The 20,511-nt window shown below is 37.6% G+C and overlaps 1 protein-coding gene across 2 annotated transcripts in view; it reads right to left on the minus strand.

Annotated features, from left to right (window-relative positions):
- adipor2 (adiponectin receptor 2) overlaps nt 1–20,167 on the minus strand; it is a 35,407-nt gene extending 15,240 nt beyond the window's left edge. Inside the window, exons 1-2 of one of the 2 annotated variants that reach the window (XM_079818149.1) lie at nt 20,057–20,167; nt 2,345–2,620 (exon numbers count right to left, since the gene is read on the minus strand). In XM_079818149.1, coding sequence (XP_079674275.1) covers nt 2,345–2,392 — 48 coding nt within the window. In that variant the 5' untranslated portion in view covers nt 2,393–2,620; nt 20,057–20,167. Of the gene's footprint in view, nt 1–2,344; nt 2,621–19,367; nt 19,455–20,056 lie in introns of those variants that run through there. The other variant, XM_079818150.1, reaches the window with a different exon arrangement.
- Between the last annotated feature and the right edge of the window lie 344 nt (nt 20,168–20,511).

Consider the following 20,511-nt stretch of genomic DNA (forward strand, 5'->3'; position numbering starts at 1 on the left):
GTTGCCATAGCACCAATGAAGAGCTGCGGATTGGAGGAAAACAACCTGTTACCTTTGGAAAACCAAAGAGCCTAATGCAAACAGAAGACATCAACCCCCTCTCATTAAGAACAGTACAACCTGAAGATTACATTTTCAATGCAACTCTAGCATAATGCACTGTAGCTTTACATCAAACTTAAATGAGAAAATCATATATCTGCATGAAAGCAGGTGTGTTTGGCAGTTGTTCTATGACCTATAACCAAGTTAGCAGGTGTATTTGTACTAGTGCAGTGAGCTTCAGTGCATGCTTTGGTAAGCAAAAGAGATTGAGATCTCAACGTGTGGTCCAAGGCATTCAGTGTTGAACCAATGTTTTTCAGCAGGAAGTCAAAATATAAACCATAGAAGGAACAAAATATTTCTTTAGAGAAGTAATGGGCCGCACACACATGTGCATGAATATTTACATGAACTCCTATCCCTGCTGTTTGTTTTGATTGTTAGTTTGTTTCAACACACTGCCAGCTTCACTGGCTGTTTTCCAGGTCAAAAGTACGATATTCAAGTCCCATTTTTCATAAAAATTCTAAAACTAAACCCAATCCCATTTGTGAATAAACTTATCCAAGCTGAAGTTTCATCTTATTGATCCAGTAAAAGCCAAAGATGTTCCTCTAGCCTAGCACATTTTTACATTACATTTTCCAGTTAAAAACAAACTCCAATAATCTGCTTTATTTACCATTTTTACAGTGTGTGAACCTGGACAATTATGGCACACTAAGGGGAATATAGCCGATTCTCATTTTCCAAGTATGCTCACACGCCACAGTCTCTCCTGTCTATAGATGGATGTTTAGTTCAATCAAAGCCTCTTTAAATTTAACACCAATTTCTCTTAATGCACAAAAAGGGGAATCCTAAATAGTGTTTGCCCTACGCAGACACAAATTTAACCTCGTCTACCAAAGACATGATGCAAAATAAAGACCGAACAGTGTCTATTACTGTTGTCCTGAGGCCCGTTTAAAATGTCATTAGCTTGGCCTTGTTTTCGTGGATCTACCTTAACCCAAAAACCCAGTGGGGCGTCTGCTCCCTTCTGGGGATGGGATAGTTTTACACCTGCCCTGTCTGACCACACCACACCACAGCCTGGCAGCGAACCACCACGTGGCTCACAATGACTGACACAAACGTTGCCCGAGTCAGATTACACAATACACAACCATTGTGTGTTGAACGCATTCAAATAACAGAGGGCGACAGCTCATGCAAATACAAAGAGTCCTCTCTAAACCTACAAACACTGTTATCTGCAACTATCAGGGTAACATGTAAAGATGTGGATAAGAATTATTCAAAACAGAGCAAGTAATATAAACAAGCAACATCACATAAATGAACAGGAAAAGATCAACCGTCTTTTTCTCCCCAAGCATATTCTTCTTGACAATCTTCTGAGCCCGTACGGACTCCTCTGAGAGTAATAGACTCTGTCTATATTGGACTGTGGATAAGTAATTATACCTCACAGAAACAAATAACACAGTTCTACTATAAACCACACCTTAAAATGATGAATTCCCTGGTCTCTGGGGCTATAATGGACTGCAGATGCAAATTAGAGTGTGCGCAGTCATTGTAAAGCATTCATTAATAGTTCATTAGCTTTTATAAACAGTCCATTGAGTTCTCAAGTGAGTGCACTTATCTTATTGAGTGCAAATTATTTATAAAGCACCCAGTATAAGCTACTTGTGATCCTATACTTGCACTTTATTGTGGCTGAAATTCTGGTTTTCATGTCCTTTGGTATAGATGAGTGCAGTCTGCGGTTTAAACACCTTTATAAAACTGAAAGTTTGGGGTCTAAAATCAGCCTACATACAAACACCTGTGAATGCACACCTAATTAATTCTTAATGCGCCATATTGCTACAAACCATTAAAATGATTAGTTAGGCTTATGAACTGCACTATTTGACAGAAGATTTGCTTATTACTATTAATATATGATTTATGGAACATTATTGTATTCGATCATACTTCTGGAAAACACAAATCTGTGTGTTCGTGATTTTACCAAGGTTAAGGGACTTTTATGGACTCCACTTTGCATTGTGCCCAACAACACACCCTGACTGACGTACAAATAACAGTAATGCACTGCTGCTTATAGTTTTTCGTTTCATTATACAACCGTTAAAAACAGGATATTTAGTAGTAGTCTTTGTTTTTATATCAATGTTAATATCTATGGAGCAGGGTGGTTGGCTAAATCTAATTAAGTCTGATAAAGGCTTATATATCAGTTTATCATTAATATATACTAATGGCTTCTGTGTGCTGTGCTTACCCTGTTCTGTGTGGGGTCATCCGATCTCTGATCTGCACTAGGACTCATGGTGTCCCGGTCATCGGAGTTGGATGTGTGGGTGGGGTCGGTATCGCTGCTGGTGCAGACTCTGTGTCTCAGGACAAAGGCGGCGCCCTTGTCCTCCCTCACCTCCCCCCCGTCCAGCTTGCTTCCTGTTGCTTCTGCTCTTTCTTAATACCACTGGACCGAGAGGACGCTCGACTCCAAAACGGTCCTCCGTGGATTCACAGCAGAAAACGAGACTCGCTGCTGGACCTGGTGAAGACATAATAAACAACATTAATTATATAAATGATATGCTTAGGGGATTTTTACACGACCACTCAAAAGTTTGGCGGACTAATATAGGAAGTTCTTTTAAAAACATTAGGGCAACAAATTCTCATTGACCGCAAACTATTAAACAGTACTGTATACTGTGTGCCCATGTTTATCATCATGCTTGTGTAATTGGCACAATTGGCTCACTACTTGAACTATAGTTTAGCATAAAAAAAGAAAAGAAAACTGAAACAGCCACAAATAAACATATGGCTGCAATTAAAGCCCCATTTATTTCTGCTTGCTAAAAGTATGGGTCAGATGACAGCAGAATACATGTGACTGCAACAGCGACGCATAACTAAAATGATTAAGAAGTTATGCATCTGGTTACTTACATAAAAGGATAAGGACTCAATAGGCTTTCTATAGATGGAGTAAGAACTCAATGAAACAACAAATAAGTTCATAAATCCGGTTTCACAACACGTTTTGAAATCAACGATTCTCCTATTAGTACATAATGGGGTTTGTCGAAACATCTGTGCAAGAACCGATAAACCCTTAATCCAAGCTAAAAAATGCGATACTTCATCCGACTGCCACACTGCCAGGCACCACACAAGGGCACTTAAGTTTAAACCAGTCACCTGAGGTTCAGTGTCATATCCGAAGTCACGCCAGGAAGCAAATTTAGTGCCCAAAGCATTATATGATAAAAGGGAACGTTTTAACAAGGCCAATCAGGATCTCCAAGCAATCTGCATCCACATTTTAACGAAATACAGATTAGCTTGGTTATTACACCACATCTACAGAATACGAGCGATATCAGCCCACTCCTTCAAACGCTCTGTGCCAGTCTGAAGTGCGTTTAATTTGAGTTGATATCAGCTGCAAGCCTTGAGCAGTCTGCCAAGCTCACAGAAGCAAGAGGCTTCACAGGCACAGCTGTGAAACTGACAGCATCCGTCTGCTTAGAGTGTTTCACTCCTTTTGTAAATGAAAAGTGTGGCAACAGTTGACTGTTCACAAGCCAGGAAATCAGATTCAGCTAGAAACTCTAATTGCACAGTGGTCTGTGTCCAGTTTGGCTAAAACATGAAGATGCACTTTTCCTTCTCAAGTTCAGCATTCTCTGGTGTCACATCAACTGCGCCAGTATCATGTGACACCGTAGGAGTGTGAAACGGACCCCTCTTGCTCCCTTGGACTACTGTGCAGGAGTTTTGTGCCAAGAGGAGAAAACTGATACAAACAGTTTGAATATCTCCATACATTCATCCACCCATCCAGAGGGTGGAGAGGAGCCGACAAGTCATTATCGGTTAATTATCAGCCCATTCATTATGTTCACTTAAAAAAATGTGTTCAAAGGCTGTGGCCTCATTAAACTCCCACATGAGTGTCATATTCGCATGACATCCTACAGCTGTCGAGTCTTGAAAGTGCACATTTATCATGTTATCTGTCAAAAACATGATATCTAATATTTAAACCTGCATACAAGGGGTTTGAAATGAGATTGAAGTGACTTTGAAAAGTGTTTTGAAAAAACGGTCCAAAAACAGAGCAGTCTGTGTTCTGAACAAATAGATCTAATTTCATCACATGCAAAATCATATTACAGCCACTCAATCCTAAAAGACAGGATATAAAAAAAGCCGACAGGATTTGTGCAATGCAGTCAACGAAGTATTCCTGGAACAAAGTTTGCACAGAATTCGGTGACTATTCATGAGCAAAAGGCACTTCCAAAGAGGCAGCTAGTCAATTTCCATTGTGTAGTTAAGACTTTTCCCGCAGAAACAAAATAGAGAAAGAAATCAATCAATTGAGACCCCAGTCAGCAAAAGTGCTTACCAGGGAGAACAGGAAAAAAGGAAATGACATTTGAAATTGATTTTCTTTTGCCACTCAAACAGCTGACCACCTGCCATCTGACTTTGTGTTTTCAGCTCTAAATTGTCACAGCTCGAGAATGTCAGCAATTCCATATCCGCAAAAGACAAGTTTCATTCTCGAAGGGCGACAGTCTTCACACTGGGGCACGGCAAGAACTGTCAAAATGCACCTGAGAGAGCGTCACTGATTCATGACACCAGAACTTAAACTACATCTCTCTTTTTCTAAAATTCTTAGATGCAGTGTAACTTCCACAGAACCTAAAAGGCACGCGTCCATCCCACCGACTCTTGGAAAGCTCTTTAGAAAAGGGCACAGGTCAATAGACCTTATGCGGCAGAGAAACAAGCGCGCAGCCATCTTTATAATTTTGAGTTTAAACTTATGTTTCTGCTGTAGCTCTGTATATTTCTAAGGTCTCAAAGAGTGGTGAAGTGAATTTACAAAGGGTGTTGAAATGAAATTCGCATAGCAATGCAGTAATAGACCATAATCAATTATAGACTACTGACATTTCTTGGACATCATTCGTCACATACACGCTTCTCGTGCTAGCGTAAAATGGCGGAGGTGTGCGTGTGTGAGTGTTATAGCCTAGCCTACTAGTTACTTGACAGTTTCATACACTTTTAGTTCTGGCCGGTATACCGGTTCATACCAAATACCGGTGTTTATTTTTTTGTTACGATATGAATTTTGATTACACCGCAATACTGGTATATTGCTTAAACAACGTTGGGAACTTGGCGCAGCAACGCAACACTGTTTGAGACGGGTCCCGTTTCCCTGTTGCACTGTAGTGAGGTCAAAGCTGTGATCGCATTATAGCGGAGAATTCAAACAACATGCGGCGCGAGCAAGAGAGCGGTTTCTGCACGGAGCGCTGCGATGAGTTTAACAACGCTCACCACGTGGATCATATATACAAGATACAGACCGGAGTGAGCGCGTAAAGTTTTTATGGACATATTTCATATACTCTAAACATGAACCAGCACCGTGTATGCGCACATATTTAAATCACGTCTTCTTCAAATGAAATATGAGCAAACAAGGACACTCATACTACAGCCGTACATCTGATCACGACTACGATGGATTATTCTGCTACACCGAAGACATTGACTACGTTTACATGGACAGCAGTAATCTAATTATTGACCTTACTCTGAATAAGGCAATAATCTGATTAAGGTGTTTACATGAGTTGCTTTTAGAATATTACGTTCATGTTCCCGTTTTACATGTTACAGAACATAGTTTGATTAATGGTACGTCATTACGTCCCCATGCCACGCTACGCTGTCCGGGGTCCAATCATAGCGCGACTTTTGTGGGTGTGTTCAAATCAATGGGCTCAGGCAACCCACTGTAACTTTACCTGCGGGTGTCGCTGTTGGACAGTGTGACTTTATAAAAACGAGTGATTTTTATACTTTTTTTTATGATATTATATATATATATATATATATATATATATATATAGTTTTATTTTTTGTAATATTAAATATTGTCTTTCAGGTTTTTTTAAGAGACACTGCCCATCTTGCCTCCTTCTTGACAGCCTACATTTCGAATAATAGTTTTGATAAATGATGAAAATGTGATGAAAAGGTTTCAAAATCGTGATTGTTTGGATTTTTTTTTTTTTCTGCTATCGAGCCACAAAGCGTTCACTGAATGGCATATGGCTCGCAAGCCTAGAGGTTCCCGACCGCTGTTGTAAGCAGACAAATATGAATCTGGGATTACAGATACAAAATGATCGTATTTTACTTTTAAAATGAGCATTATTGCAACACAAAGAAAAAAAATATAGAGGAGGCCGTGTCCGAGTGAGCAGAGTTTTTACGGTCTATGAGCAAGACACGCAGTCACGCACCATAGCAACACGTCATGGCAACGACATTTCAGACTGAAAGGTACGTAAAAGATAAACGGGAATTTAAGCGCATTGTTTTGTACGTGCGGTTATATTAATTATAATTCAAATTCTGTTTTATTTGTCACAATATTATTGATGATTGTTTAGAGGGGCACTTTATATACTTTTGATACGAGCCCCCAAAGCCCTCCCCTCTGCACTTGCCTGGTGTGTGTGTGTGTGTGTGTGTGTGTGTGTGTGTGTGTGTGTGTGTGTGTGTGTGTGTGTGTGACCTGTCACAAAACGCGGCGGAAACTCCTTCACGACGTTAATAGTTAGATTAAGGTGTGTACATGTCTACAATGCACTTAGATAATGCGACTAAAACAGGCATACTCCACATGTCTTAATTCGATTTTTGTTTAATTCGAGTATGGCTTTAACCGGATTAAGGTAATTAGAAATCGCTGTTTACATGGTAGTTTCTTAATCAGAGTATGGTCTTAATCAGATTAATATCGGAGTATTGTTGTCCATGTAAACGTACTGATTGACTACGTTTACATGGACAGCAGTAATCTAATTATTGACCTTACTCTGAATAAGACAATAATCTGATTAAGGCGTTTACATGAGTTGCTTTTAGAATATTACGTTCATGTTCCCGTTTTACATGTTACAGAACATAGCTCGATTAATAGTACGTCATTACGTACCCATGCCACGCTACGCTGTCCGGCGTCCAATCATAGCGCGACTTTCGTAAGTCTGTTCAAATCAATGGGCTCAGGCAACCCGCTGTAACTTTACCTGCGGGTTTCGCTGTTGGACAGTGACTTTATAAAAACGAGTGACTTTTATACTTTTTAATGTAATTTTATATATATATATATATTAGTTTTATTTTTTTTGTAATATATATTGTGTCTTTCAGTTTTTTTTAAGAGACACTGCCCATCTTGCCTCCTTCTTGACAGCCAACATTTCGAATAATAGCTTTGATTAATGATGAAAATTAAGGTTTCAAAATCGTGATTGTTTGGATTGTTTTTTTCTGCCATCGAGCCACAAGCGCTCACTGAATGGCCATATGGCTCGCGAGCCTAGAGGTTCCCGACCGCTGTTGTAAGCAGACAATTATGAATCTGGGATTACAGATACAAACGTATTGTATTTTACTTTTACAATGAGCAGAATTATTACAACACAAAGAAAAAATATATAGAGGAGGCTGTGTCCGAGTGAGCAGTCAAGCAAGACGCAGTCACGCACCATAGCAACACGTCAACGACATTTCAGACTGAAAGATACGTAAAAGATAAACGGGAATTTGAGCGCATTGTTACTGTTTTGTACGCAAGGTTATATTAATTATAATACAAATTCTGTTTCATTTGTCACAATATTATTGATGTTTAGAGGGGCACTTTATATACTTTTGATACGAGCCCCCAAAGCCCTCCCCTCTGCACTTGCCTGGTGTGTGTGTCCTGTCACAAAATGCGGCGAAAACTCATACACGACGTTAATAGTTAGATTAAGGTGTGTACATGTCTACAATGCACTTGGATAATGCGACTAAAATAGGCATACTCCACATGTCTTAATTCGATTTTTGTTTAATTCGAGTATGGCTTTAACCGGATTAAGGTAATTAGAAATCGCTGCTTACATGGAAGTTTCTTAATCAGAGTATGGTCTTAATCAGATTAATATCGGAGTATTGTTGTCCATGTAAACGTACTGACTGACTACGTTTACATGGACAGCAGTAATCTAATTATTGACCTTACTCTGAATAAGGCAATAATCTGATTAAGGTGTTTACATGAGTTGCTTTTAGAATATTACGTTCATGTTCCCGTTTTACATGTTACAGAACATAGTTTGATTAATGGTACGTCATTACGTCCCCATGCCACGCTACGCTGTCCGGGGTCCAATCATAGCGCGACTTTCGTGGGTGTGTTCAAATCAATGGGCTCAGGCAACCCACTGTAACTTTACCTGCGGGTGTCGCTGTTGGACAGTGTGACTTTATAAAAATGAGTGATTTTTATACTTTTTTTATGATATTATGATATTATATATATATATATATATATATAGTTTTATTTTTTGTAATATTAAATATTGTCTTTCAGGTTTTTTTAAGAGACACTGCCCATCTTGCCTCCTTCTTGACAGCCTACATTTCGAATAATAGTTTTGATAAATGATGAAAATGTGATGAAAAGGTTTCAAAATCGTGATTGTTTGGATTGTTTTTTTTCTGCTATCGAGCCACAAAGCGTTCACTGAATGGCATATGGCTCGCAAGCCTAGAGGTTCCCGACCGCTGTTGTAAGCAGACAAATATGAATCTGGGATTACAGATACAAAATGATCGTATTTTACTTTTAAAATGAGCATTATTGCAACACAAAGAAAAAAAATATAGAGGAGGCCGTGTCCGAGTGAGCAGAGTTTTTACGGTCTATGAGCAAGACACGCAGTCACGCACCATAGCAACACGTCATGGCAACGACATTTCAGACTGAAAGGTACGTAAAAGATAAACGGGAATTTAAGCGCATTGTTTTGTACGTGCGGTTATATTAATTATAATTCAAATTCTGTTTTATTTGTCACAATATTATTGATGATTGTTTAGAGGGGCACTTTATATACTTTTGATACGAGCCCCCAAAGCCCTCCCCTCTGCACTTGCCTGGTGTGTGTGTGTGTGTGTGTGTGTGTGTGTGTGTGACCTGTCACAAAACGCGGCGGAAACTCCTTCACGACGTTAATAGTTAGATTAAGGTGTGTACATGTCTACAATGCACTTAGATAATGCGACTAAAACAGGCATACTCCACATGTCTTAATTCGATTTTTGTTTAATTCGAGTATGGCTTTAACCGGATTAAGGTAATTAGAAATCGCTGTTTACATGGTAGTTTCTTAATCAGAGTATGGTCTTAATCAGATTAATATCGGAGTATTGTTGTCCATGTAAACGTACTGACTGATGCAAGTTAATAGACTGACTATTCAAAGAAGAATGGGCAAAACAAGAAACTGCTTTATTCTTTCTGCGTTAAACTGACGTGTGTCGTTTGTTCAGAGACTGTTGTGCTCTTAAATGTACCGAAAATATCCTTAGAACTTTCAAATGTTCTTCTGCGTTTATCCGTCTTTTTGGCAGTTTGTTGGTATAGGGTTAGATTTTTAAAATGCTTACGTTTGTGGTCATATTTTAATATTCATGTGTCTGTAGTGAGTGTGTTGCAGGTCTGTGTTTTATTGGTTGTCTCCCCACAGCATCATTTTGCAAACCTGTATTAACTCTAGTGTGGAATATTTCTACAACATTCACTCGTCATGACTCATGACAGTAAAATAGGGCATACTAAGTCAATCTACTGCAGGATTTCCCTTCTTAATCAGTAGAAAATGTGGTTAACACCGGTCATGCATAAAAAAAATAAAAATAAAAACATAACAGTCATATACCATGAAACTGGTATAATTTAGAAAAATACAGTGATATTTTTTTTGGTCATACCGCCTAGCACTACTTTTAGTATTTAACGTTACTAGCAGGGCTGCCAACTCATTCAGCGTGAGACTCGGAAATGACACTTTTTCATCACTCTCACGCCTGCCAGACAGATAGACAAGACAGAGCAGGTTACTTTTAATATGAAACAAATTCTCAGCTCTCAAACTCTGTCAAGTTTATTACGAAATATAAACAATGTGCTCATAAATGGGATATGACAGATCGCTGTAGCGCCTCAGTTCAAGCTGCCCGTGAACCGATCATCTCTTTCTTTACTACTAGTTAATAGTAAACGAACACGACTGAACATTAGAAGATTTGTTGAAAGATACAGTGCAACTTACCAAAATGTAAACGTCTCCTATACGTAAATCGATCAATCAGTGTTTTTCATCCACGGAAAGAGGTCAATAAAACAGCTGGACAACAATGTCACAAAGTTACATTTACCTCAGGAAAGCCATTTCGATTTGTATTAGAGAGTATTTTTCTGTGCACTTTTTGACATATTTGTACTTATATCATAAACATATAGTAATATAATAATTATTATTATAAAATGTTGAAAATTGAGGATGCAACACATCGTGACATCGAATCGGAGACATGATAATCATAATCCAATCATGATTTTGAAACTAGAATTTAATTATTGTAGAGTTAACAAGTGTTATCCTGATTAGATTATCCTGTTATTGTAATTTTTTAAGTGGATGTCATAAATTTCAGTAGACATAAGAGTTTAAAACGAGTGGTTCATTCATAAATTCATAACAAAAAAAGCACAGAACTAAAAAGGGGCAGAGCTACATAAGGTCTATAGGAAAATGCAGAAAGAAGTAAAGTAAACAGAGTTTGTAGGTCTACAATAGTAAGTTGTGTGTCGCAGTGCCCATGTCCACTTGACTCTAGATGTACCAATCGCATGTGCTACTAAGATGACTGACTAAATTGGACAGAGAAATGCTTGCATTACGCTTGACTTGTGAAAAGCTATACTGGATCCACCTCTCGGTTTACAGAAGGTCGCACATACAGAAATTCAAAATAGATGGGGTACTTCATGGAATTGTAGCATAGCTTTTATGTTTTGGTAGCAGATGAACCTCAGGAACACCACAAAACGTTGCCAAACATGTGACTCACATATATGATGACATGCATGTAATTGTGCGTAGTGAACGCTTCTGAGAATTGTATTTTGTTTGATAACCGTACATAAATATAATTAATATAATATTATATAATAAAATTAAAATAATGTAATATATTAATTTTATTATATATTATATAATATAATAATAATACAATTAATATAATAAACACATATGAAATTTTATTTTATGTAAAAAAAACATTTATACCTAATTAATGTTTGTATATTTTTAATTATTGTATATTTATTAATATTTTGTTTGATATATTTCTAATATACAAAACTAAATATTAATAAATATACTATCATCATTATTATTATTCTTATTACAAACAATGTTTCATATGTAAATATTAATAATAAGATTAATATATAAAAAGGTAATATTAAATATGACTAAATATTTAAAAATAATAACCGAAAATAAAGATCCAGGGCTGAAAATCACAATTTTAAAATTCTCTGATAATTCCATGACTGTCGGAAGCCCGATTCTGACTTTCAGAAACACATAAATCACATAAAAAAAAGAACATACATCTTTATTATTTTAATACCACACAACAGAAATGTACATTATGTTCCATGACACTCTGTAGACATATTTAAAAAGCAGACCAGCTAACTAACATGTCGCTACACGACGCATAAAAACACAGCTGCAACATCTGATTTTCCTAAGGATTACAGACGAAGGAAAAATATGTCTAAACCAAAACAAGTGAGAGTATGGAGAAGCCCAAACAAGAGCAGTTGTTGGAGCCAGTCGTTGGGTGTGTGTGTGTCATGTGAGCGAGTAAGAGCGAGGTTAGAGGTGCCTTTGTGTGCCGTCTGTTGGTCATGAGACCAGAGCTGACCACCAGCGCAGCACTGAACTTCTGTCAGAGGAAGAGGCCCTTTGAGAGGGAGTCAAGAGGAAAAGCCAAAACTTCAAATATATACGATTTGATTGTAAAACAATTCTTGCACAATGCCTCTTTTCCTGCAGTTTGTTTATTAATAATTATTACTATATTAATAAGCTCAATGTAGTTCTTAAAAATAAGATCAAAATGGCAAATAAATAACAGTAGACAAATACAATACAGAAATTGAATAATCAAATGTAAAAATAAATCACAAGGGATGGGGGCCGATCCAATCCAGTATCGGGACCGATACCAGCGTAATTCACGTATCGGATTTTCCAGATCCAACCTGCGGAGATATCCGATATCCATGAGCCATGTCTGCGCTTTAACGTTGTCTGCTGAAATGACTCCAAAAGTGATTCCCGCCGGCTTCTCTGCAGGCTGGCTGCAAACTATGGAATGGATTTCCTGAACGGAGACGCGGCTCAATGAGACAGAGTTATGAGACACGCCCCCGTTCAGGAAATCCATTCCGCAGTTTGCAGCCAGATAGCAGGATAGCATTGAGCAGCATTGTGTTAGTAGCCATGTCCGCTGTGAGGAAATACTTTACACTGGAAACAGAGCAAGACAATGAGAGGTGGAAGCTCCCTCGCGTCATACAACACAACGAACGCAATCAAACATTTAAAAAAGCAGACAAGTTCAGACAAGACTAGGGTGACATTCAAGAGATAATAATCAGGGCTTGACATTAACAACCGCCATCTGCGGGTGTATTTCGTCTGTGGCGTGTAACACGATCACTCACACTAGCCACTTTTGGCGGTTGACCTTATTATAGTCTTCTCAAAAGCCACTTGTTATACTCGTGTTGCGCATTATAACCAATTACACGCGTTTCTCTTGAGTTTATGAATGCAGTGTCTTAATAATCAGAGGTGTTCAGAAGATTAGCTGTGTTTTGTTCAGAGCATGCGCCGCTCTTACTCACTGAAATCTGCACTCAAAGCAGAGATGAGCGTGCGATGTACGCAGGAGATTCATTCATCATACCGCGGTTGACTGTTTTTGTTCCATTTCAGCAGCGAAAATTGTTTCAAACAAACACTGCAGAACCACAGCACATCTGATATGACTGGCATAAAGTCGGCTTGATGTTCGCGAATTTAGGGACCGTCTCTAAAGTTACATAAAACATTGCCGATACACGTTTCTAGCTTCAATAGCATTTGAAGAGAATGACTTGTAGTCATAAAACTGACTGTAAAGTGTTCATCTAGGTGTCAGGTATGATGCACACCTTTTGGATTTTTGATATTTAATCAAATAAACGGTCAAATCATTTCAAAATATATGCTTTATTTCACTGGGATACTGTTTGGGCTCTTCGACAAAATATGCTAGATTTAAATGCGTCATAGCTGATAGAACACATGAGAATATTGCTTGAGAATATATTTACAGAGATAATATTAGAGATTATATAGTAGAGATTAGAGATATAATATGAAAAAATGTGGATCGGTGCACCCCTAATAATCACTGCATAGTATTTAGTGTATTAAAAGCCTACAAATAAACTGATTATTATTAAAGCTTCAAAAGTTCTTTAGTCAAGAACAGCGAGTGACTCCCTCTTTACTTTTGTTGTTTGATTAATATTAATGACACAGACAGTAGTAGGTTTCTTATATTAAGACCTAATGCACAAATCTAATATAAATGTTATTTTTTTTCACAACTGTTTACATTCACAAAACTGACTATGTGTTTATGTGAATACCTCATCAAGACAGATATTTTGAAATAAAAAAAAATGCCCGCAATGCTGTGTATCCTCGTAAACACTATAGGGGTGTAACGGTTCAATTTACGGTTCAACCGGTCATGTTTCGGTATGGTTTGGTATGTGCTATGTTGAGGGAAATTAGTTATTAGCTATATTCAGCTGTCAAATAAAGATAAAGAGAATAAGAACATAATCAAACTACAAGCAACAACACAAATACATACAACAGAGCAAAGAAGCATATAAAATAAACAGTGCTTTTCAGGTATCTAACAGTAGTTTTTAGGCATATTTTTTTTTATAAAGGAACCAAATAAAATGATTAATAACTACAATAAAATAACAATCTTCACTGTATAAATTAAATAAATAATTACTGAAGTTACAAAGGCTATTCAGTCAAGAGCAGTGAGTGATTGCTTTGTCCTTTGTTGTTTGATTTACATTAAAAACACAGCACGCTATCTGCGATGCGCCGTGTGCATGTTTCAGAGGAGCACACACACACACACACACACACAAGATATTCATCCGAGTTTAAAAGAACATAAACATCAGCCCTCCACCCCTCCAATGCTAAATCAGACCAAAATATTTTGTTTCAGCCAAGAATTTTCAGTTTCCGACACTGAATAATAATAACAACAACCAGTCGTGACACAGAAAGAGGTTAACCTGTCCTTCGCACCACACCATGTGCCAGAGACATATCATATTGTCAAATGCTTCATTGCTTTGACACAGGCCCAGCTCATGTGCAAACCAGTGTGACCCAGGTCTAACTGCGCACTTTGCCTAACCCTCCAATTCACCATAATGAGCTAAAGTACTGATGGTGTCAAAATGAATAGACTAAGGCAAAATGACATGGATTACTGAGCAGCTTTCCAGTATATTATCTACACAAATAGGATGAGCCAGAGGAGACTGTCGTCTTGGCAACTTCATCCCACCTTGTTCAGATTATGGGAAGTAAGGAATGACATGCTGATGTGCTGCACAACTCATCGTATTTTGGTTTTAAACACTGTTTATGGCCTCATACCTACAGCACGGCAATCCAAATCAATGAAGATTTTCAGGAGTTGAGCAGTTCCCCTGCCATTTAAAAGATGTTTGCTTTGTCGATCAATGGCACACAATCAACCTCTCTGATAAGGTGCCTTTCCACACGGCAGAGGACCACGACTACTGCTGACACTATAATAGAGATGGACTGATAATCGCTTTGACCCGACAACATGAACACAGTCCCCTTAATAGGCTATTATTTAATAGGTTATTGGTGTATAGCAATAAATTGCACTCTGAAAATAAACAACAGTTTTAAAGGGCAAAGTAAATATGTATTGTTTGCATAGCTCACCATTTAAACTACAAAAAATTAAGTAAAAACAATGGCATAATAATACTAATAATAACAGTTTATACAATGATTATTTTGTTATTAGTGAGAGAAGAAAAAAATCAAATACAAAATAAGTTAAACTAGTACATCAGTTATTATTATTTTTAATTACCAATAAAGTAAAAAAAAAAATATTATGATAAATAGGTCAGTCTGTACACGGAACTGGATGGTTTTTTCTCCAAACATGATCAGCATGTGTTTGTTTGTTTGTTTGATTTTGGCGATCTCTGTTGCACACAAATTGCAGTTCAATAATTTCCAAAAATGTCATGCGTGTGGAAATATTACAAAGAGTGAATTTATATTCAGTCCGTCTTGTTTCGTTTTTTTGTTGTTGTTTTTTGTTTGTGCTGGGATCTTTTATGTAGCATAATTTCACAAAGCTAAAGTCAGACAGTGCTGTTTTTGCTTTAAATCTTGAAATTATACAATGCAATTTAAATAAAAAAACAACTGCTCGTCACATGCATGTAGCATCTTTGTTTAGATCAAATTCAAAGATTAAAATTCAGTGGTTAAATTTCAAATGGCTACAGATATTTATTTATTTTAAGGCCAGTTTGGCCTGTAATACAGAAAAATAAACAACAAACTTTTTACAATAGAAGAAAAAAAAAAACATGTATCAGTCCATTTGCTTGTAAAAAAAATAATTGTCAATCGGACATGAAATATCATGATCGGTGCATCCCAACTGGTGTAAAATATAAAATATTTCAAATGTGAAAATGTGCATATTCACATAATCTGTCTAGACGGCTGCGAGTTCCTTTAGTTTCGAAATATCACAATCTTATACTTAAATGACAACGATTCGCCTGTGCCTATTAAATCTTTGACAAAAAAACACACCAGAAAACTCAAATCAGCATTTTCTGACCCAGAGAGAGCAGCTGAGAGCAGTATAGATGTGAAACTGCTTCACAAACAGACTTTTCAACCACACAGTATCATTATTTCTGTGTTACATAAATTCAAATTATCAAATAAATATACTGAGATGAAAGTGTATAGTTCAGCTTATAAACACTGATGAAAATAGAGCAAAACCATAGTTCTCTTCTGTTAATATCTCATTTTAAGGTGCACAGACGTAATATGCAGTGATTGGCAATAGGGATGGGCGATATGGACTTAAAAATTTATCCCGATATTTTCTTGTATTTATTGCGATAACGATATCAATGACGATAAATGTAGTATCATTCCCCATGTTTTTGGATACAAGTGAAAGCTGCATGCATTCTTGCGAGTTTCAGAAAAACAAACAATGATCTAAAGTAAAACGTACGTGTCATCAAATAGGCTCCTATAATACATAAAAAAAAATAAAAAAAAAATATATATATATATATATTTAATTAATTAATTAATTAAAAAAAAAATTATGTAAAATTCCACACCAGCCTTTTCAGAAATGGACAAGTTGCAGATATAATTGTCTTCTGTAAAAGTGCAGGTAATGTTTAAATAGTGCAACTGTGCTGAAAAACATCACACAATACAAACAATAATAATTCAAATCAATGACAAGTTTTACATGTAAACTGATTCTGTATTTATTCATACTCATGGTGCAGTGGTAAAAATAGCAGAAACAGCAAAAGTAATAATCCCAAAAATGTCTTCAGATTACAAAAAAGTTATGATTTAATAATGATTTAATGATAGAACTTCAGTAATTTGAGTTGATAAGATAATACCACAAATTCTTCTACTAATAAAAATAAACTGAATAATGAGCTTCTGGGTTCATGAATATTAATCACGTTGTCAGCGCTCATTCTAACTGATTTACTGAAATCAAAACAGGCACCGTAATGGGTGCACGCCAGCCAATGAGATTCCCGTCTGTGCATTCGTTTCTTCCTGTTCATGAAAGGCTGAATAATTCCAAATAAACGCCATTATTTTACAGGAAACTACAACAAAGGATATTGTTTACATGTAGCACGTCAATTCTGTGTGGTATATGAGACTCTCTCGCTCTCTCTTTGAGTGTGTGTGAAACACTGAGCGCTCTCAGTCGCGCGCCTCACACTGTTTAATGTGATTGTGCGTCAAATACACTGCGCATTCATTGAGATGAACTGAAATAGTATGCTTTACCGATCGATTGAGACAGAGCGAATCTCTTAAGCGCTCAGTCCAAGTGCTCAGCGAGTGAAAATACATCTGTATGTACAGGTTCAGATTACCCGCAGGTGCCCCTCGTTTAGCTATAAACTCTTCCGCAGCTTCTAGTTGTTTTCGCTCTGCACGTGAGATGCGGATTCTGTGCCGCCGCTCCCATTGCGCGGCGCTTAGGGCACTGAGTGCTGCGGGGGGCACCACAAGAAAATTCTCTCTCCAACCCCCGTTCAGCTATACAAATTGACGAACGCAGCCACCGCGGCCATCCAAAAGTAATAACGCTTAGGGCATCAAGAGACGGCCAGCGGTGGCACGGTGCGGATGGGTCGCGCTATCAACTAGGCTTTATCGTTATTATCGCGGGAAGACAAATTCTTATCGTGGGGAGAATTTTTACCGGTATATCGCAAACGATAAGATATCGCCCATCCCTAATTGGCAATGAGACGACAGTAAAGAGTGCTTTTCACGTGCCTGATGCACAGATAGGCAAAGTCAATTTGAAATGGCAAGTGTTTGTCTAAGACGCTAACCTTATAGTAGGCAGCTTTGACAAGCACAGGTTCTATTAATAGCCGATGTGACACTATTTGGGGGACCTTTGCTAACAACCAAAAAAAGTTAATGCACTTTGTAGTAGTAGAGATCCCTACACTATTATATTTAGCATTCGTCCCATGCATGAAATTTGCTTTGGGAGAGGAGCTGCCAGTTATGTGAGAGTACAAATGGCTTGGGGCAGGACTTCAGTCCCATGATAACCAATTTAGTTCAAGATGACGAGCTGTCCTGGAACACATATTCAAAGTGAGACACACAGGGCCTCAACTTACTACACTGATAGTGAGGGAGATGTATTAAAATAACATACTGGTTACAGTGGAAATCAAATTATTGGCTTTTTTATTACCAATACAATACAGAAATAAAAAATGTTATGTTTAAGCGTCCGCAAAAATATTTTAATCTGTTTTTGATACTAGTACTAGATACTATTGTTGACTACTACAGCAATAAAAATATGCATTAAGAACTTATTGAGAGAAAGTCATCTTTAATTTGCTTTTATGTCAAATTGTAAACCAATTCACCCTTCGTCGCAAGTTTTTTTTTGACAGGGCGATCTGACCAATCACATCGCAGAATCTGCTGTTTTGTCTGACAAAGCAGTCAGGAGAGTTAGTAGATTAACGTTGGTGGTTCAAATGTTTTTACGCGGTTGAAACAACATTTCTTTTAGTGTTCATTCATGTTACTTTCATGCTTATCAATGTACTACATGGAAGAGATAATCGGTTCACGAGCAGCTTTAACTGAGGCGCTACAGCGATCACCACAACACATTAAAGAGCCACAAAACAGTATTTATTGTTTAAATTTCTTTCTTTTTTTTATTCCAATTTCAAAGTTGAGACTTTGTTTCATATCAAAAGTAACTTGCTCTGTCCTGTCTGTCGACGTGTTGTCAGTGTCCTCTTTGCTCCGTGATGCATTTTCTCTACATGAGAACATGTGTGTGTGGTGTGAGAGCGTCATGGCTTGTCGGACATAGCAACAGTAACTAAAGGGGACGGGTCTTTGCGAACGGTCAATTGCTATATCACTTGAAAACAACACGCTGTTATTTAAAAAAATTGAGAAATGATTCCAACAATACCACAATGATGTGTGATGGTGTTCAGAGACTCACCAAACAGTGGCATCGGTACACCCGAAATTAATAATAATATTTATTATTATAATTGTTAATGTATATCTCTAGCATTGAAGAGGATCTGAAATAGTGAAGTGGACTGAGGGAATTTATCCTCATTAAAAAAAACGTGTCAAAAAATGAGAAGAACTTTGTGTTCTCATGGGAGGCAGGAGAAAACTAGGTCAGAAATGCCAGTGGTGATGACAAGTCGATAAGATCAGCAGTGAGCTGTCAAAACACTTTCACACGTTGATGCTTAACATAGACATCATCTGGTCCAGTAAATGCCTCCACTAATGTCAATCGTCATCATTTGACCTCTAACAGTTCTATATTTATTTAAAAGGCAAGCTCACCCAAAAAGTACAAATCTGTCATCAATTACTCACCCTTATGTTGTTGCAAACTCCTATGACTTCCTCAAAAACACAACCGTAGATCTAGGCAGTATGACTGTATCAGTCACCATTTACTTTCTTTGGAAAAAACACATATGGTGATTGGGATTGTTATCCTGCATAAAATATTTTTGAAACAACAATGACAGGATGTCTAATTTCGGAGAACGGTCCCTTTAAATTGAAGCGCTTTTGTTTACAACCCAAACGAAAACAACATCTTGTATTGTCATCTCTCTAGTAAGAACGTGAAACTCGGCCAAAACTCTTTACGACCAGACAAACTGAGGATAATACAAGTCAGAAAGGTGAAAACTCCCAACAAAAGCCCCATTAGTGCTCAACCTCACCTCTCAAAGACTGACACAAACAACTCTGAAAGTGACCAATACACGGGATTTAGACAACGTACTTCGCTCTCTTCACGTTCGTCACGCTCTTTGTAAGCTTAAGACGCGTATATGGTCATATCCCGGGCTGTTAAATAATTTAAATTCAAATTCCTGTTTAGAAAAAGCTGGAAAACAACAGACGACCCGTTTTAGGCAACGTAGCAACTGGAAGCTAACGTTAGTCAGCTAGCAATACTGACACAAACAACTTAATTAACGCACAAATACAGTCAAAACACCTTAAAATATATTCTAACGACTAAATGTGGGTGTCGGGTTTTTACTCACCTGTTTGTGTAAACGACGAGCGGTTGTCCTTCAAGTGAGTGTTTTTCTCGGAGTGGCGCTGCCGTTCCAGTAGACTGACTGACTGACTCGAGCTGGCTGGATTTTCTGGATATCGTACCGTTGCGTTTCAATGTGACGTCCCTCGCGTGAGGAGGAGAGGCCAATCAGAATGCGCCCATGCGGTCTCTAGAACGAGTTTCAGTATGATGGGATTTGTAGTCCGAAGGTAACTTGTTTTTTTTGGGGATTCGTGCTTTATTTGATGTCTTTTGTTTCTTTTGTTAAGATCACTCTCACATTGTTGTTTTATATGAAATGTTATCTTATGTTTTAATAATGATTAAAAATAATTCGCAACCATTTGGATATTGTCATTTGCGGATATATCCTTAAAAACAGAAACACGTTGATCGACTACTATTGTGAATATGTGAATATCGCGGCAGACATATCCC

Source organism: Gobio gobio, assembly GCF_949357685.1.
Source record: "Gobio gobio genome assembly, chromosome: 5".
In the NCBI taxonomy this organism is placed as follows: Eukaryota; Metazoa; Chordata; class Actinopteri; order Cypriniformes; family Gobionidae; genus Gobio; species Gobio gobio.